The sequence below is a fragment of the Pelmatolapia mariae genome, linkage group LG8, assembly GCF_036321145.2.
Source record: "Pelmatolapia mariae isolate MD_Pm_ZW linkage group LG8, Pm_UMD_F_2, whole genome shotgun sequence".
In the NCBI taxonomy this organism is placed as follows: domain Eukaryota; kingdom Metazoa; phylum Chordata; class Actinopteri; order Cichliformes; family Cichlidae; genus Pelmatolapia; species Pelmatolapia mariae.
The window spans coordinates 17,983,365-18,001,285 of record NC_086234.1 but is presented as its reverse complement, the minus strand read 5'-3'; the positions used below and the strand labels follow the sequence as shown (position 1 = coordinate 18,001,285).

Here is a 17,921-nt window from a genome sequence, read left to right as displayed (position 1 = left end):
GAAAGGAAAAAGTCAGGAAGTTAGGAGAACGTTATTTAGGAAACGACTTTAATTTTGTTACTTTTTTTTCAGTGTGTTCAACTGAGTTCTGTGCCACTCTTACTCCTTTCATTTCCCAGTTTATTTACATCAGTGTATATTAAGTAGCTAATTCTTTAAATTCCTTCATCCCATTCTTTTGTTTGGCTGTCCTACTAATGAATATGCAGATAACTGACCTTTTAAATCAACCACTGAGCATTACAAAGGTCCCCTAATGCATCCAAAATACTCACTACAGGGGGGTTTTAGCTTAAAAGATACCGGGGTTCCTGACTTTGTTTTAAAATGTTTTGTTGGCTTAAGGGGGCTGAGCTGAGAGTTTAACCAAAACAAGGTGGCTTTTAAAGGCAGTTAGTGTTAGTGTTTTTAATGCTACCCAAAGTAAAAAAAAATACCTGTTTTTTCTTTTAACTCATCTTGACAACGTTTTTCACACGCACACATAATTTAAGAAATCTGACATCATACGCACTCAGCTTTTTCTTCCACAAACTATAACCCACAATGGCAAAAGTTATTTTGTAGCCATAGTTATATGTAAGATTTTACAGAATCTCATCATAATGATTATAAACTAAGGGAAAATACAGGGAATAATAGGAATTGTTCCCCAGAGCAGCTTCTTAACCAAAATTATGCATTTGATTGATAGAAATCAGATATAGATATAAATCTTATTGGCCCATACAGTCCAAGAATAACTGATTATGATGCCTTTTCCCCCACTTAGTGTTTAGAAGAAAAAAAATCAGCATCCCATCATTTAGTGTTAAAGTTAATTTCACAATGTCACAGGATACAGCTTTCAACATAACAGAATAGGTACCAGCATGATGTGTCCTCTTTGCATGCTACAGATAAAAGAAGGCATGACAAAACATTGACGATATTTGCCACCTGTGCTTTTAAGCGGTATTTACGGTATGTGGTTATATTTAACTTGACCACTAGAGGGCAACAAACATCCATATTCACACAATAATGTGAATAATAACCTGCACAAATAGGCCTCCAGAGCGTGTGCATCATGGGCACACAAAGGGGTCCACATCTACATTCGGCAGTGACTCATTTAAAAGCCCGTTCACCTTTTGTGTAACTTCGCTAATACCTCATGTTGGTTGCATCTCGGTGGATGTGGGCAGCGTTTGGAGACAATGGCATGTTATTATGATAATCAAGCCAATTAAAGTATCTCACGAAGCCGTGATCAAGAGCGTGGACCTGTGTCTCAGCGCCACTGAACCCTCCTACTTTATAATGACTGTAGAATCCAGTGTGCCATCTGCTGGTGTAAAAAATATCTGCATTGTGGGGTCTGGCAGACAGGTTCTCCAAATAATAAGATTAGCAAGAAAAAAAGAAAGATCTAAACAGATCTTGGCATGATGAAGATTATGGAAGGAAGACGGTACTTAGAGTTTAAATGATTAGAGGCAAACTGCAGCTTAATTAAATTATTTCATGAAGCATCTCTTTGGAAGCAGGAAATGCCTCTGTACCTCAAAGTAGCTGCACATTTTGGATGCGAATGTGTAAAGTAACTGATGGAGGCCCGTAAATCTGATAATTACAGGGATTTTTTTGTTGCACTCGAACGCGTCTAAGCAAATCGCAGCATTCGGGGCGAGCAGGTGACTATTTTGTGTAAATTAATACGTAAAGGTTCAGAAAGGTAACAAAAAAAATCTAGAATTTGAGCAGGGCTAGTTGGCAAACTGAAAAGCGTGAATGGAGGTCACCGCAGACAGTGAGTGAGTCTCGGCGGAGACACAGAAAGGGGGAGAGGGAGGACGGACAAGCGGCCAGCCGCCTTCAAAAATGGCGTCTCCGGAGGAAAATGAGTAAAAAATATTAAAACGCGGCCTGCTTTCTTTACACTTCCTCGTTTGGGCTTTAAGGTTTTTCGTGCTCTGGTGGATTTTTTCTCTCGTGAGCAGCCTCGTCGTCGCTTTTACTTGTATGTACCAAAAGAGAAATATGGGGAGCGAGCATTTGGGGAAATAAAAGCAGCCCCGTTTTATTTTGATGCGTCGTTACTGACAGCTAGCATCTGCTGCTAGCTCAACAGCTCTGCTCCGAAAGGGGGGGTGGGAACGATTTTGCATGCAAGGGAGGAAAAAAAGGGGGAAGAGGTTTTCAAATTGGGGATTTCTTTGCTCGTCTACTGGGGCTGATTGCTACCAACGTGGCTTGTCGATTGCAATCTTTTCTCGTGCTAGCAGCCTAGCCAAAACTAGCCGAAAGAAAAGGGGAGGAGAGACGGTGGAAAAAGGACGCATTCAAGTCAAATGTTTATCAGCAATTTGCCCATCACCGGCCAAATCCGCGGCATCTTCATCATGACCGTGACTGGTTTCAGACTAAATCTGCATTCGTGGAAATGATAAATGTGAAAGGCGTAGGAATAGGAGAAAGACTGGCTTTTTTGGAGGTGGTTGGATTATAACCCCGTAGACCCCCCTCTTTTTTCATCCAGCTTTCTCCTCCTCCCCTCCATTTCTCTTTCAATATGCTGTTTTCCACTCCTGAGGACTTGCTTATGAAACCGGGGAAAATAGTCTGAAAACGAGAACGTGAGAGACTGGATTTTTTTTTCCGTAACCTGCCCTGCGACGTTCTCGTTGCTTTCATCCTCATCGCACACACTGTACACCACATAAATGGATAGAAATTACCCGGGAACAGGATTCGGTGATTTGGGCGCAGGAGCAGGATGGAGTTACGAGAGAACGGCAAAAGCAAGGTATGCATTGGATTCAGACAATGTGCATGCATTAGTGCTACTTTGCACGGTGTGACCCATGTAAACAAATTGTCGCCATTCACGTATAGACCCATGCCTTGCTATTATGTGTAATGCATTGTCATCCAAACAGTTGCATAGTAATAATATTATAAACAGGAATGGATGAGTGTGTGTCGTGGGGGTGGGCGGGGTGGAGAAAGGAAAGGTAGGGGAAATGAACTGAATGTGATTGACAGACGTGGGTTTTTTAGGTAGACCTGGCAGGGTGGAGGAGGTAGTGGTGGTGGTGATGGTGATGGTGGTGGGGGGGAGGAGGATGTCTGGAGTATCCATAGGAATTATTGTTCCCTGTGTGCAGGCCTGGACACAAACCCCCGATAGATGGATAGAAATTCATTGGATTGATAGGATCTGGGAAAGAGTGCAGACGCAGCAAAGCCATTCCAGCAGCACCCCCGAACAGACATCAACAAGATGAACTGATGCATATTAACGAGAGGATGCATTTAATTAAAGATTTCTTAAATAACCACATCTTAAAGAGGCGAAAAAAGGGGAAGGAAATTATTCACACAGGGCTAACGCAACAATCATAATTGAGGTTTTGGCTGTCTTTTTCGCCAAGCATGATCCAAATTGTGGGTTTTTTTGTTTTTTAAAATTTTGGATGATTTGGGTTCATTTGCATAATAAATTGCCCCACATCCACTCTTGCGTCAAACATGCAGCTTGCCGTTTGCCTGAATTGTAAATTTCAATAAAATTAGGCCAAGGGTGAATGCATTTGGTGGTAGTGAAAATCGGCTGGACCCTGTAAGGATGCCTCTGTCTTTTTTAGCTTTGATTAGCCCTGAGAGCTAGCGCTCTGTTGCAGGGATGTGTATCGAGGCCTGTGCATGCAAACGTCATTGGCTCATGTATAGATGCACATGTGTGATATTTAAACCCAGATGTAGCAGCCGGATCACACTCGAAAGCCTTCGCGGTCCCTCGGGGAATGATATTTGATGAAACAAACCTAGCTAGTTGCTGATGTTTGTATGCAGCTTAGCATGCATTTGCGTCGGCTTGCACCATCCAGCTGTTAGCTCCATCATCATAATCAGTGCTTACAAGCATATTAATCAGTTGTCTTTGGTGCTCAGTAAGGAAACTGTATTTTTCACTCGGCTCACTTCCACGCGTTGGTTACCCATGCTTTATGTAAATGCAAGGCTGGCCTTGCAGTTTGGGCCTAGTATCTGCATTTCTACCATAGCTGCTGTGCTCTGCTAGGCGGTGCTAACAGCAGCACAAAATGTTAGCATGTCATCTGGTTAGCCAGGCAGCCACGCATTTCATCTCCCTTTTGTAAAGCACAGTACTGCCAGTGAAAGCTTTTAAGTTTTGAGCAGGGAGTTGATTTAGATTGGGAAATTACAAATTATGCAATGAGTGTGTCTTCTGATTTCATTATAATAATTGCAAATTAGCTGTTCTTTTATTTTTGCATAGCATGTATACAGCTGGTTTGAAACATTTGCATATGGTTTAATACATTTGGGTGTAATGAACAATTCTGTAATCCAATACTTATCAGAGATTTGCTTTACACCTGTAGATCATGTCCAAGAAGCGTGAAGATATTAAGGGTATGCTCCTAATGAGTAGGGCTGGATGTAACATCATTCATTAAATGAGCGACCTGCATATTAGATGTGTGTTTTTAAAAGGTAGAGCCCAGATCAGGAAGTGTTTCCTCATGGGTCACGTTGTGAGAACAGATTATGTTTTCATAAATTCTCATATGAGTGAAATTACTGACAGTTCACAACCCCTCCTCACCCATCCTCTCTACTCCCATGTCTTCCTAGTCTTGTATATGGGAGTTCCAGATCATCCCACCCAGAGTCTGAGCTCCTTCACCGGCAAGCTTACGCCACCCCACACCCTCTGCAGGGCTATGCCACCAATCACCACCCAGGGAGCTCTGGCCAAGGCGGAGCTTGGGGAGCAGCTGGACGGAGTTTGGGTAAGATAAATGTCATACCTTCCATGTCACCACCATAAGGGGCCCTGGCAATGAATTATTGTGTCTGTCCATACAGGCCCTGGCAGATTATTGTCATTGAAAAATGTGCACATTATCGCTTGGATGAGTCAAAGCCTTGGATGTTGAAGCTTGTGTTCATTCTCATACGTTTTTTTTTTTCCAATGGCTTGTGAATTATGTATTTTTTTTTAGATACAGCTGGAACTTCTACAGTTCCCTTTTATATTCTTTGCTTTACATCAGGTTTGCCAAATAAACCTCTGGAGAAGTTAAACCTAATTTTCTTACTTTACATACATCTGAGCAACTGGCTTTTTTTTTTTTTGTTAAATTGATATTTTTTTATTAATTAATTAATAAAAAATGCAATCTTGAACTTAATCAGTGAATAAATGTTTCATTGTTCTGTCTTTCTTTTCTAAAGGTTTGTCTGGGCTGTTTGATACTGGCCTCCACCACGCCAGCCCCTCTGCTCCCGATGCCTCTGTCATGAATCTGATCTCAGCCCTGGAGTCCCGGGGTCCCCAGCCTCCGCCCTCTGCCTCCTCCCTACTATCCCAGTTCCGCACGCCATCCTGGCAAACAGGTGGGGCTATGTTGGATCTTCCCTGATGTGCTGACATTCAAACAGGCCCCACAGTCAATATGACATTTAAAAAAACGCCCAATGTTTGCCCATCATTATTATTCTGAGTGTGTGACTATGTGCGTTTTATCAAATATTTATTGTCCTTGTCTATAGTTTTCCCTTTGATTTAATTAATTTTAAATCCTCTTTTTTGTTTTACTAATTAATTTATGTCAGATTTTGAAATGATACCTTGAAGGTTACTGAGTAATTTTGCAATGTCTTCCTTTTCCTAACAGCGATGCACACGCCTGCTCCTCCTGAACTATTCATCTCGGGAGCCCTTCCTGGCTCTGGCTCTTTTCCCTCCTCCTCAGCTCTATCAGCCTATCAGCATCCGGCTTCCTTCTCCAGCCGTTCATTCCCTGGTGCCTCCCTTTCCCTCCAGGACACACCCACTTTCAGTCCAACATCCAATGGTCTGCTCTCCCCACATGACCCCCTAATACACATAAAAGCCCCATCTCAGTCAAGTCTGGGATTTGATAGACTCCTGTCCTCACAGGGTGCTGCTGCAGCTGCTTACAGGGGCAGTCAGGATCCCACAGGTGCCACATCAGCCCAAGCGTCCTCTGCCAGGCACCTGCAGTCACACCAGTTCAACTTGCTGTCATCACAGCTACAGGATCAGTCCTCCCAGCTGTATAATCCGTCAGTCTTTCCCTCAGCCCAGCCCCAGCCTCAGTCTCAGTCCCAGTCTAACTCTGCTCAGGAGAGGGCCGTGCCTCGGCAGGACAGCGTTATCAAACACTACCAGCGCCCCACGCCAGCTCAATCGCAGCTCTCGTCCTCTGCTGCCCACTCTCTTCAGCACTACCTCGGCTGTTCAGGGCCTGGGTACCAGCAGATCGCCACCCATCACAGGCATGCTGGACTTTCTTGCAGTCCGTTGGGAGACCAGAGCCCCTCATCTGACCACAAGCCCGCCTCCCGCACTGAGCAGTATCGGTCAATTAATCAGCCTCCCTATTCCTCCTCTTCCTCCTCCTCCTCTTCCTCCTCAGCTGGGAAAGGTACCAAAAGCAGCTCGAGCAGTGGCTATTCTTCTGGCAGTTCTGCATCATCTTCCAGAACTCCTCACACTCCCCCTTCGGCTTCATCCACCTCCTCTTCCTCCTCTTCCTCTTCTGCCACCTCTGGGGCTCATCCTTCCAACTCGATTCCCACCTCCACTTCCAGTGCAGCCCCTTCCAGGCAACAGCCACCCCCTCAGCCAGCTCCGCCTCCTCCAGCCCCTCAGCAGCAGCCTCCTGCCACCTCTACATCAGCTCCCCAATCTCTTCCAAAATCCTGCCTCTCAGGCTATGGCTCTCCTGTCCCCCCAGTGAAGACCCCCACATCTGCTCTAACTGGTCAGACCCCACCGCAGCAACAAACACAGTCATATTCCCCTAATCAACCCCCCACATCTCACCTGGCTCAGTCCTACGGAGGCTTTAGTTCACCACAAGCTCAAGACTTGAGCTCAGGTACTGGAGGGAAAGGCTATGGGAGTCTGGGAGGACGAAGCCAGTCTTATTCCACTGATCTATATGGAACTGACTCTGCTTATGGATCACTTCCATCCTCTCTGGGTGGAGCTGGAAGCCCATCGCTAGGCTATGGAGCCCCAGGCCACTCACCTGCCCTTCTAAGGTCAAGTGGTTCTTCAGGCAGTGGAGCATCTGGGGGAGGAAGCAGCAGTGGCACAGGAAGTGGAAACTCTGGGTCAGGGGGAGGAGCAGGAAATGGTCTCACCAATGAGAGAGGTGGAGGAGGTAGTGGAGGTGCGTCTTACCATATCCCAGACTCCAGCCCCTCTCCATCAGGCAACTCTGGCATCATCCGTCCAGGGTTGCACTCTCCAGTACCCAACTGCCCTACTCAATCTCCAGGAGGACCAGGCTCAAATAAATACATTTCCTCAGTTCTCTCCCCAACTTTCTTAGCCTCCCCACAAGGCTTCCCTGACACCAGAGGTCCCAGCTCCCAACCTCAGTCGTATCACTCCACCTCCTCCAAGACGAAGGCGGACACTTCTATGCTAGGCGTGGGTTCTCAGAGATCTCAAGAGGAAGTAGATGACGATGATGAGTTCTTGATCCAACATCTGTTGCAAGCCCAAGCGAGCCCTGCTCCTCAGGCTGCTCATCACCATCCTCAACAACAGCCCCAGCAGACATCTCAACAAACACAGCCTCAGCCCCAGTCAGTGCCCCCAACCACTGATTCAGGCAAAGGGATGAGCTATGACATGAGTAAGACTCCTGAGGAGAGGTACCACCCGCAGAGTGTCATACGTACCCACAGTGCTACAACCACTGCTGGAGTAGGAAATGCAGGTTCTGGAGGGTCCATCTCAGGGCTGGATAGCCAGCTGGAGATGTCACTGAAGAAACAACAGCAGCAACATCAACAACACCACCATCAACAGCAGCAGCAGCAAAGGAACGAGCGCTCCGTGGGAAGCAGCAGGAGCAGCGGTGGGAGAGGCAGCGCTGAACAAGTGCACTCCCACCTCCATCACCATGATAACTTAGGCTCCGTAGTCCACTATGGCCGGGGCGACCCATACACTCAGCACTCCCTCGCTCCCCAGCACTCCTCACACACTCAACATGTGTCCTCACACTCGCAGATACCGCCACACACCCAAATGGAGCTCCAGAAGAAGCCACAGGAGCGTGCAGAAATCCCTTATCCACGGAAAACACCTGAGATCCAACAGCAGCATTCCCAGTCTCAAGCTGCTGCGTCCCTGATGGACTCTCCCACCGATCAGTCCCGTCAGCCGCCACATCTGCTCCAGTCGGTGCTGTCTCACACCACCCGCAACAAGATGGAGCCCCATCCGCAGCACCACAAGATGGACTCTCATCGGCAACACCAACAGCATCACAAAATGGACTCCCACCCACAGCATCAGCAGCACCCCAAAATGGACTCCCATCCTCAGCACCAACAGCACCAGAAGATGGACTCCCACCAACATCAGCAGCACCACAAAATTGACTCTCATTCACAGCATCAGCAGCACCATAAAATGGACTCTCTCCCCCAGCAGCAGCAGCACTCTATTAGCCAACAGCAAGCTGTAATGGATAATACTGGTGGGAGACTTGGCTCGAGTAAACACCAGCCTCAGTCTCAGTCCCAAGCCACCCAGCTCCAGCTTCAGCTGCAGTCCCAAGCTTTGGAGGTAGCAGCGGCTCACTACAACCACGGGCCCCCTCCACATCAGCACGAGCAGAGCCAGGTCAAACAAAGCTCTGTGGTCTCTTCCCTGGACATGCTGGAGCGCTCCCTCTCCCAAACGTCCAGCACAGACGTCGCAGTTGCAGAAGACAGACGTGGCGGACCGGGCAGCGCAGGAAGGAGCGGAGCGAGCAGCGAGCGCCACCGACAACAGCAGCAAGAGCAGCAGAGGCAGCATGCGCCCCACCATCAGCCTCCCCAAACCCACCACTCGCAGCAGCATTCAGCCTCTGAACTCCACTCCTTCCTTACGGAGCCTGACATCGGCTTATCCACCCCGTCTCACATGCATCACCTTTCCCAGCACCACGCGCAGCAGCATCCGTCCTCGCAACACCAACAAACCCACTCTCACCACCCACATACACAGCCCCACCCTCAGCAGCAGCCTCCTCACCCTCATCATATACCCCCACCTTCTGCTTCGGCCCTCTCGCAGCCTCAGCCTGACCCACAGCAGCCGCTCTCAGCCCAGCTCACCCCTCAGCAGAGCCAGCTGGACCAGCAGCGCTCAGAACAGCACCAGTTTGACACGGTCAGCCCCGTGGAGAAAGCAGACCAGAATCAGCAAAGTAATCGCTTTGTACCCTTAACGTCTATCTGCTTCCCAGACTCCCTGCTTCAGGATGAAGACCGCTCCTTTTTTCCAGGAATGGAGGACATGTTTTGCACAGAGGACTACAAGTCTAGCTGTGCTGGTGGTGCAGGACCAGGGCAGGAAGAGATGAATGAAAGCCACACCGGGCAAGAAGGAATGGATGCACTGAAAGCGGGACAGAGTGCAGGTGGAGCAGGGGGAAGCAGTGGCCCAAGTTATGACATAATGGGTCATCATGGTGGAGACCAGGGTTATGAACCTTACTGTCATGGCTTGGATGAACCTACCAACAACACCATGACCCTGGATCTAGACTCCCTTAAAACACATGAGCTGCCTTCAACTGTCAACACTGAGCAGCTAGGTTTGATACAGTCACAGGCCCCAGCGATGGGTATGACCTCCAATACAGCTGGTCCCAACAATTCTGGAGCTAAAATGTCCTCAGGGCCTGGAGGAACTAACGCGGGACCTGGTTCTGGAGGTCTCCAGTCTCCCATTTTTTGCTCATCTCGTCCCAAGAAGCTCCTTAAGTCTAGCTCTTTCCACCTGTTAAAGGAGCGCAGGGACCCCAACACACTGCCTAAGAAAAGTTACGCTCAAGAGTACGAGTTTGAAGACGATGAGGATAAAGCCGACCAGCCAGCTGACATCCGGCTGAATAGCCGGAGACTCCCGGACCTGTTGCCGGATTTGGTGTCCAGCTGCAGAAAGGGAGGAGGAGGAAGTGGCTCTCTCAGCCCTTTAATGGGTGACATTGATTTCTACCACTCCTCTGGCTACTCGACTATGGGTTCACACACACTCCTGCCTCCAGAAGGACCCAAGAAGAGAGGCCGAAAGCCCACTAGGCCCAAAAGAGAGGGTCCTCCAAGGCCAAGAGGGAGACCCCGCATCCGTCCTATGCCTGAGCCGTACACTCCAAGAGGGATGATGGGGGAGATGGGCGGAATGACAGTAGGAGGGGGATTCAGCGTAGAGGGTCGAGGGAGGGGTAGGGGCCGTGGAAGCCGAGGCAGAGGAGGAAGAAGGGAGGATATGTATATAGAAATGAGCGGGAAGGAGCCGGATCAGATGCACCACCATCACCTCCATCAGCAGCAGCAGCCGCCACAGCAGCTCCATCACCAGCCCCAGCAGCAGCAACAGCAGCAGCATGAGCCAATTCCACCTCTCAAGGTCAGTGGGATTCTGCCAGGAAAAGGCAGGTTTGACGCTAATAAAAGTACAAAGCAAACGCTAGTTTTTTTGTTTGTTTGTTTGTTTGTTTGTTTTGTTTTTTTTATTGTGGTCTGATGGTGGTCACTGTAAAATCCCTTATAAAAGAAGGAGTTCACATATAAGCCCTGACTTTAAATAACGTAGATTTACTGATGTGATAGCAGGGAGTGTTACCTGTGTGTGGATGCTTCTTATTGGAGTCGTGAGCCAGCTGAAGGTTGCTGTTTGTGTTTTGTTTTTTTGTTTTGTTTTGTTTTTTTCCTCTCTGTCTCCGTTTCATTATTAGTCACTGTCCTCCATTTTTTTTCCTAGTTATTATAACTGATTATTTCTTAAATTTAATATGAATTTATCTTAGGTTTCTAGATTTTTGCCAACTATGCCTTTACATTCATGCAAAAATACAATTAATATGAGGTTTATTCTCTTTTTATTTTCAGATCAAGTTACCCATTGGTACTCTGTCCTCCTCTGATGCTTTGCTGAGGACAGATTCTTTGTCTGGCACGGACCCTGCTTTGTCAGACGGCTCAGTTGGCTCTGCTCCCTCACTCGGTTTAAGTCCCGGACCTCCCTGCAGCACTGAAAGCACCAGAAGTCAGGACAAGATCAAACAGAAAAGCCAGATGATGGGTGAAGGAGTGGATGACGAGGGGCTGGAGGAAAGGGTAACAGCTACAGGATTTCATCTTCGCTGTGTGAAGAAGAAAATGTTGAAAATTGCTCAGGCTGAATTTAAATGAACATAATTTGACTTTGTGGCTCGATAGTTTTTGTATTTGATCTGAATTAGAGGTTCTCGTTTTGTCTTTCTTTTAGGGGGATGAGAAGGACTCTGAGTCCAAGGCTGGTTTTGTTGCTTCATTTCTGGATTTCCTGAAAACGGGAAAGAGACATCCAGGCTTGGACATCTCACCGGGAATGGAACCTGACAATGGTGAAACTTCACCCTGTAAATCAGGAGGACTACGCTCACTGTCTCCTCCACCACCTCCACCACCACCACCGCCCCCATTCGGGGATGGTGAAGGTAATGGAGGTCTGGCTTTGGGCAACTGCCCCAGCCCCAAGCGTTTAGAAGATGAGCTAAAGAGGAATCTGGAGACTTTGCCCTCTTTCTCCTCCGATGAGGAGGACTCAGTGGGAAAGAACCAGGACCTCCAGAAGAGCATCTCCTCAGCAATTTCTGCTTTGTATGACACTCCTCAGCTGACATCAAACATCCAGCCCCCGCTACCGCCTCCCCAGTCTCAAAATCAACCAAGTCAAGGCCCTCTTACACCCGCGATGCAGCCCCCGACGCTTAGCCCACAGCCTGCCATGCACACCCCCCACACCCAGCCCCAATCCAACGAACCAGATGTCCTTCAGCCAGAAGATATAGACATGAATGAGAATAAGGAGGAAGAAGAGGAGGAGGAAGAGAATGAAGAGGAGAGAAGCACCGGTGGCGATGAAGAGAGCGATATGACGGAGGAACCACAGCTGGAGACCCTGGGTGCACCAAAGCTTGATGGTAAGAGTGGGAGTTGCCTTTTAGAAATTTAGTTTAGAAATTCCTTTAATGTGTTTGTTAAAAGAATTAATGGTATTGAATTTCTTGTCCCACCTTCCTTCCAGCTCCTCTCCCTGAGATTCCTCCAGAACCCACAACTCCTGAACCTCCCTCTGTTCCTCCATCTCCTGCTTCATCCTCGTCTCCTTCTCACTCTCCCCTCCCTCCTCTCTCGCTCCCCTCACCCCTGCCTCCAGCAGAAGAACAACAAGAGCAGGAGGACTCCCAGCCTCCGAGCCCTGTCGCCCCCACATCTCCTTCCCCCCCACCTGCACCTCCCACACTGGCTACTATCCCACAGCCTGCCACCCCTCCTTCTCCCCCTCCTCCTGCTTCAGCCCCTACTCCAGCTCCAGTCTCCCCTCCTCCTTCTGTAGCTCAGAAGGAGTCTCCCATGCCATCTCCCGAGTCCCCAGCCTCTCCAGAAGAGCCCCCAGCTCCTAAGATCACCTCACTGCATCTTGCCCAAAAGCAAGAAGATGCTGCCATTGTTGGAGAGAGCGAGGAGGATGAGAGTGAGAGTGGAGGGGAGGGCATCTTTAGAGAAAGGGATGAGTTTGTGGTGCGTGTGGAGGACATTCGAACACTCAAGGTATTTATATGAATCTGTGAATATTTTTTTTTCTTTTTCTTTTTTTTTGAACCTATATATTAATCTTTATGTGGCTACGAAGGCATCAGTAGAGTTTTAAATACAGTAAAATAACTGATTGTGTGTTTGGATACAGCTGGCCCTGCAGACTGGCCGTGAGCCTCCACCCATCTGGAGGGTGCAGAAAGCCTTGCTGCAGAAGTTCAGCCCAGAGATCAAAGATGGGCAGAGACAGTTCTGTGCCACAAGCAATGTGAGTTCACCCCACGCCCTCGCTAATGTACCTTCAAACAAGTCTGTTTATATGCTCTTTAGTGTTCTAGCCATAATATCATAAAATAATGCAGTGTATGCTATACTGTTAGCTTTACACCTGTCTGTATTGTTATATCATCATCAAATTTAATGGAACTAAAAATTGTTCTTCCTTTTCTGGCTCAGTATCTTGGATACTTTGGAGATGCTAAGAGGCGCTATCAGCGAATATATGTCAAGTTTCTGGAGAATGTCAACAAAAAGGACTATGTCAGAGTGTGCTCCAGGAGACCGTGGCGCAGAGCCACACCTGCTCTCAGGTAAGAATGTTCTTCATGCTGAAACCCATGCCCATAAAGAATTTGAAACAAACTAGAGTAGATCAATGATGCGACTACCCTCCAATCATATCAGATATTAGGGAAATGCATCTACAGAAGCTGGTTGTTGATGATCGAATCATCACCGTTTTTCTGGACTTTTTAACAATTGAGGACAGGATGAGTAAAAACCCCTCAATGTTATGCTGTGTTGTAGTAAATAAAATTGATTTCCTCATCCTACAGACGTCAGTCCCTCCCCAGAATGGCATCCCCTCCTGCCACTCAGGTGCCATCAAGAGTAGTGGAGAAAGAGGAGAGAGTGGCTCCACCAGTCCAGCGTGAACAGAAGGAGAAAACAAGAACGGCGACCACAACAACCACGACGACGACAAAAGAACCACGAGAGAGGAAAGAGCTCTCAGCTGCTGTGCCTAAAGCTGAGGAGAAGGAGAAAAACCGGGACACAGAGAAAGAGAGGGAAAAGGAGAAGCGGGTGCAGCCGCAGCAGGAGAAAGCGGAGAAACGTGCGGCGGAGCGAGGTAGGACGAAGGAAGACAGGAAAGTGGTGGAGAGGAAGGAGAAGGAAAAGGCGGAGCGACCACCCAAGTCCAAGCCAGCCAAGGTGAAGGCAGAGCCGCCACCCAAGAAGAGGAAGAAGTGGCTGAAGGAAGTACCTTCATCATCTGACTCAGACTCATCGGACGAGGCAGCTAGCGAAAATGAAAGTGAGACCCTGTTTCAATTGTTTCACTGTAGATGTGTTTGTTTTGGGGTTTTTCATATTTTAATTAGTGTGATGGTAGAAGACTCTGTTTAAAACTGGTTCTCACCCACAGTGCCAGTGAAAGGTGGAGTGAACAACCGTGCCATGAGGGAGATGTTCAGGAGTTACGTGGAGATGCTGGTGAGCACGGCCCTGGACCCTGACATGATCCAAGCCCTGGAGGACACAGACGGTGAGAACCGCACACACATCCTTCTCAACATAATTACCAGTTTTATGTTAACTGAAAAATAAAGAAATAATTATCAGATGCAATTATTAAGTGAGAAAATCTCTACTCTAACTGGATTAGCCTGTCTGATGGCTCACTTTTCTCTAGCTTAAATATCTGCATTGAAACAACTGGATGGAGGCATTTTCATAAGCAGAAAGTTTGGGCAGGTTGAGTAAACATCACCGTTTCTGTCAAGTATCAGCTGCCAGGTTTTAGGTCGAAGCCTCCGGCTGGACAAACAGCCGACACGTTATGAGTTTATGAGCAGTCCAGATAAACCAGTTGTGACAGGTTAGGGGGGGGAAGCCCTGGGAGTGCATGAAGAACTGCAGCCAGGGAGAGCTGCTTTCAGTTTGCTGCTGGCATTAAAATGATTGGCAGCTACATGAATGATGACTAATGAAACGTCTTTTACCTTGATTGGCCATCAGATGAGCTCTACCTCCCTCCGATGAGAAAGATTGACAGCATCCTTAGCGAACAGAAGAGGAGGTTGTTGAGGAGAGTCAGCATGAGCTCTCAACACCAGGTAATCTTCTGTGAATGTGCTGCTTATTTTTCTGTCCCTCTGGCTCACATAATAGAAGGTAATAAAAGTATTTTACACTGCTCTGTTTTACCGCCTGTAAAATACGCTGATCTTTGTGTTGGAAGAAACCTATTTACACTTTACACAAAGTCAAAGTGTCTTAAAAGGTATTTCATTTTCTTCTGGATGGATCTTATATCATGTTAGTCACCTCCAGCTTACAATAATGCCATTTCTGCTCCCTGTGCTACTTTTGTTCACCCAAGACTCAGATTGCAGAAGGTTGCCACAACACACCAAAACATTAGTTTGGAATGAGGAAAAAACCTGTTTTGTTTATGGAAATGAGAGGATGCAAATTTAATGACGGATGCCTTAAGGGTAACAAGTACCACTGGTGGTTAAAACTGGTGGATGGATCTCATGCTTGACTTGACATGAAGTTGTTTACTTGTTTGAGCTTAAAAAGCTGTTAAATCTGCATAAAAAATGTTATCCGGATTTTTAATTATTATTGTTTATTTCAAAAGTATAGTATTTATTTTTGTATTAGTTGAATACAATGGTTTTTCATCCAGTTTTAGTTTTGAGTTTAATTTTAGGTAACTAATAACCTTGGTAGACCCTGTAACAGGATGCCTGCAGGTAAATGAAATTGGTTTAGTTCATTTATTTCATGATCCTCGAACTCGAGGACACTCTGGTGTTTTTTGTGTGACTGTTTTGTGGCTGTTCCTCATTGCCCCTCTCTCTACAGGAGGTCCTGCATGCTTACCCCCAGATAATTGTAGACCCCCTGGATTCAGGAGTGGTGAGGGTCCGGCTAAGCGGCGATGCTTACAACCGCAAGACCCTCAACAGAGTCAAGAAGACCCTGCCTAAACCACAGGTGTGCATTATTTTGTGTTTGCTAAACGCTATGAATAGTTAGAAATCCCAGCATACAGCAGTACATCTGTGCACAATTCTGTGAAATTTTGTGTGACTGTAAATTTTGTCAATCACAAAAAAGCCTTGAACCACGATAGACACTGAAATCACTGCACTGACAGAATTAATCATTACTGTGAAGGGTGGTAGGTGGACACAAACACCTGTTGCAAGTTTCCAAACCCAGAACAGCAACACTTAATTTTACTTTACTTTTTTTTCCTTAAATAATCTCGCTAAAATTGACCCCAGCAATAATCCGAGTTCTTTTTAATAGGACCTTAAATTGTCAGCCGAGTCTTATCGGATCTACAGTCTCTACCACTCCCTGCATCATTATAAATACCACACCTTCTTACAGTGCAAGAAAGAGGTAAGAAACCATGTCGTTTCTGCTCATTTTGAAGCTTCTACTTCCATGTGTTTGGTTTGGTTACAATTGTCTCTCCTTCCATCCCATTCTCCCAGACCAACACCATTGAGCAGGCAGCTGAGGACCCGGGCCAAGAGGAAGTGGTGCAGCAGTGCATGGCCAACCAGAACTGGCTGGACAGCCTCTTCAGCTCCTTCATCGAGCTGCTCACGCTCAGCACCAAAGCCTGATTCAGCCACATAAAGACACAGACAGTGAATTAAAGTAAGAGTATTTGAAAACAAAAAAGGAAAGAGAGGAAAGAGATGGATCCTACTGTACAGCCCCCTCCCCCTCCCCTCTTCAAATCTCTAAGGCCCTTGATGAATACGAGAGGGTCTGTTGACGTGACCTCGGACACTGGCCTGTTTTTTGTTTTTGGGTTTTTTGGGTTTTTTTTATTTGTTTGTTTTTTTTTTTTGTTTTGTTTTCTTGTTGTTGATCAATGACTAAAGAAATGTCTTACTTTGTGAGAAGGGGACCCCCACTCGTGGTCACGAGGCACCGAAGGGTCAAGAGAAAACTGATTGTTTTACGAAAAAAAAGGGAGAGAGGCAAGGTGGAAGGACAAAGAGGAGGATCGCCAAGTCAACGTGGGAGCCACTGATGTTAACTGTGTGTCATAAAGACAATAGCTCAAAGAGAAACTATTACCGCTTAGTTTTTACATAAATTATTTTTTGAAAAGACTAACATCAGCTGTTGGCTTTTGAAAAGATTAGAGGAGGGCGAGGATGCTTTTTAAAAACTGCGTGCGCCACAAGCAGCGTGATCGGGGACTCACTCGTCGGCAGATAGAAACCTGAAATGTGTTAATAAACGCTCTCTCTCTATCGCTATCTCTCATTCTGTGCTATGTGAAGGGCAGCACCAGTCAGCTGTGTGATAATATATAAACACATTTTTATTATTTATATGAGGAGGTTTTTAACTTAAGCTCTCACAAGTGCTGGTTTGCTGCCCTTAAATGCTTTTTTTGTTTTTTTTTTATTAAGAGTTGTTTTCCACAGGTTCAGTATACAATCATAACCCACATATCCAAGTCGTCTTCCCCTCTATCCAAAAAAGACCAGATGTTGAGACAGACATGTATCAAATACAGTGGGTGTAAAATAACAGCAAAAGGAAGGAAAAAAAAAAAAAAAAGGACGGGGGAAAAAAAGGAGACTGGCAAAAATCTATTTGACTCTTTACATTGTTGTGCTTCAGTTCAATCATCATTCATGCAGGTGCAAAGAAAAAGAAGTAAACTGTCCATCTCCCACGCGGGAAGGAGGAGTATAAACGAGGAATATTTAAACATGAGATAGGCATTTCATTTTTATCATTTTGATGTTTGTGCATACTATGACTTATTTTGAAAACAATCTAATTTTCCATAAAAAAAGGAAAAAAAAGATGTGTAAATACTGTACAGTTCTTGATGAAATTCTTTGTCCTTCTGTACATTAACTCTCCTGTATTTGAGAAACAAATAAAAGCTGCAAAGAACAAATGGTTTCATTTTCCTATATATGCACACACATGCATATGTGTGTGTGTGTGTGTGTGTGTGTGTGTGTGTGTGTGTGTCCATCCATCTTAGCAGGGACATCTCAACTTATTGAGACCTTAAGAGGAAGGTCTGTTTGGGTGGCTCTTATGTTTAAAATGAAAGTCCCAGTTTACACAAAAATGTGCTCAACTTCTAGTCCTACTTGGCTGTTTTGACACATTAAAGCAAAAAGGTCAGACGTTTCTGTGTTGCAGTTCACCCAGGTATACATTTTTCGAATTTGGTACCAACCGATGTACTTTCCATAAAGACATTAATTTTCAAAGCA

The 17,921-nt window shown here is 46.3% G+C and overlaps 1 protein-coding gene across 1 annotated transcript; it reads left to right on the top strand.

Moving 5' to 3' along the window:
- The first annotated feature begins 1,630 nt into the window (after nt 1-1,630).
- prr12a (proline rich 12a) lies at nt 1,631-17,441 on the top strand. Its single transcript, XM_063481315.1, has 15 exons — nt 1,631-2,788; nt 4,645-4,802; nt 5,248-5,409; nt 5,691-10,462; nt 10,945-11,172; nt 11,324-12,020; nt 12,125-12,651; nt 12,788-12,904; nt 13,093-13,226; nt 13,473-13,954; nt 14,066-14,185; nt 14,659-14,756; nt 15,514-15,645; nt 15,964-16,059; nt 16,155-17,441. Exons 1-15 carry the CDS (start codon nt 2,706-2,708, stop codon nt 16,287-16,289), a joined length of 7,941 nt encoding a protein of 2,646 aa, XP_063337385.1. The 5' UTR covers nt 1,631-2,705; the 3' UTR covers nt 16,290-17,441.
- Nucleotides 17,442-17,921: the final 480 nt, after the last annotated feature.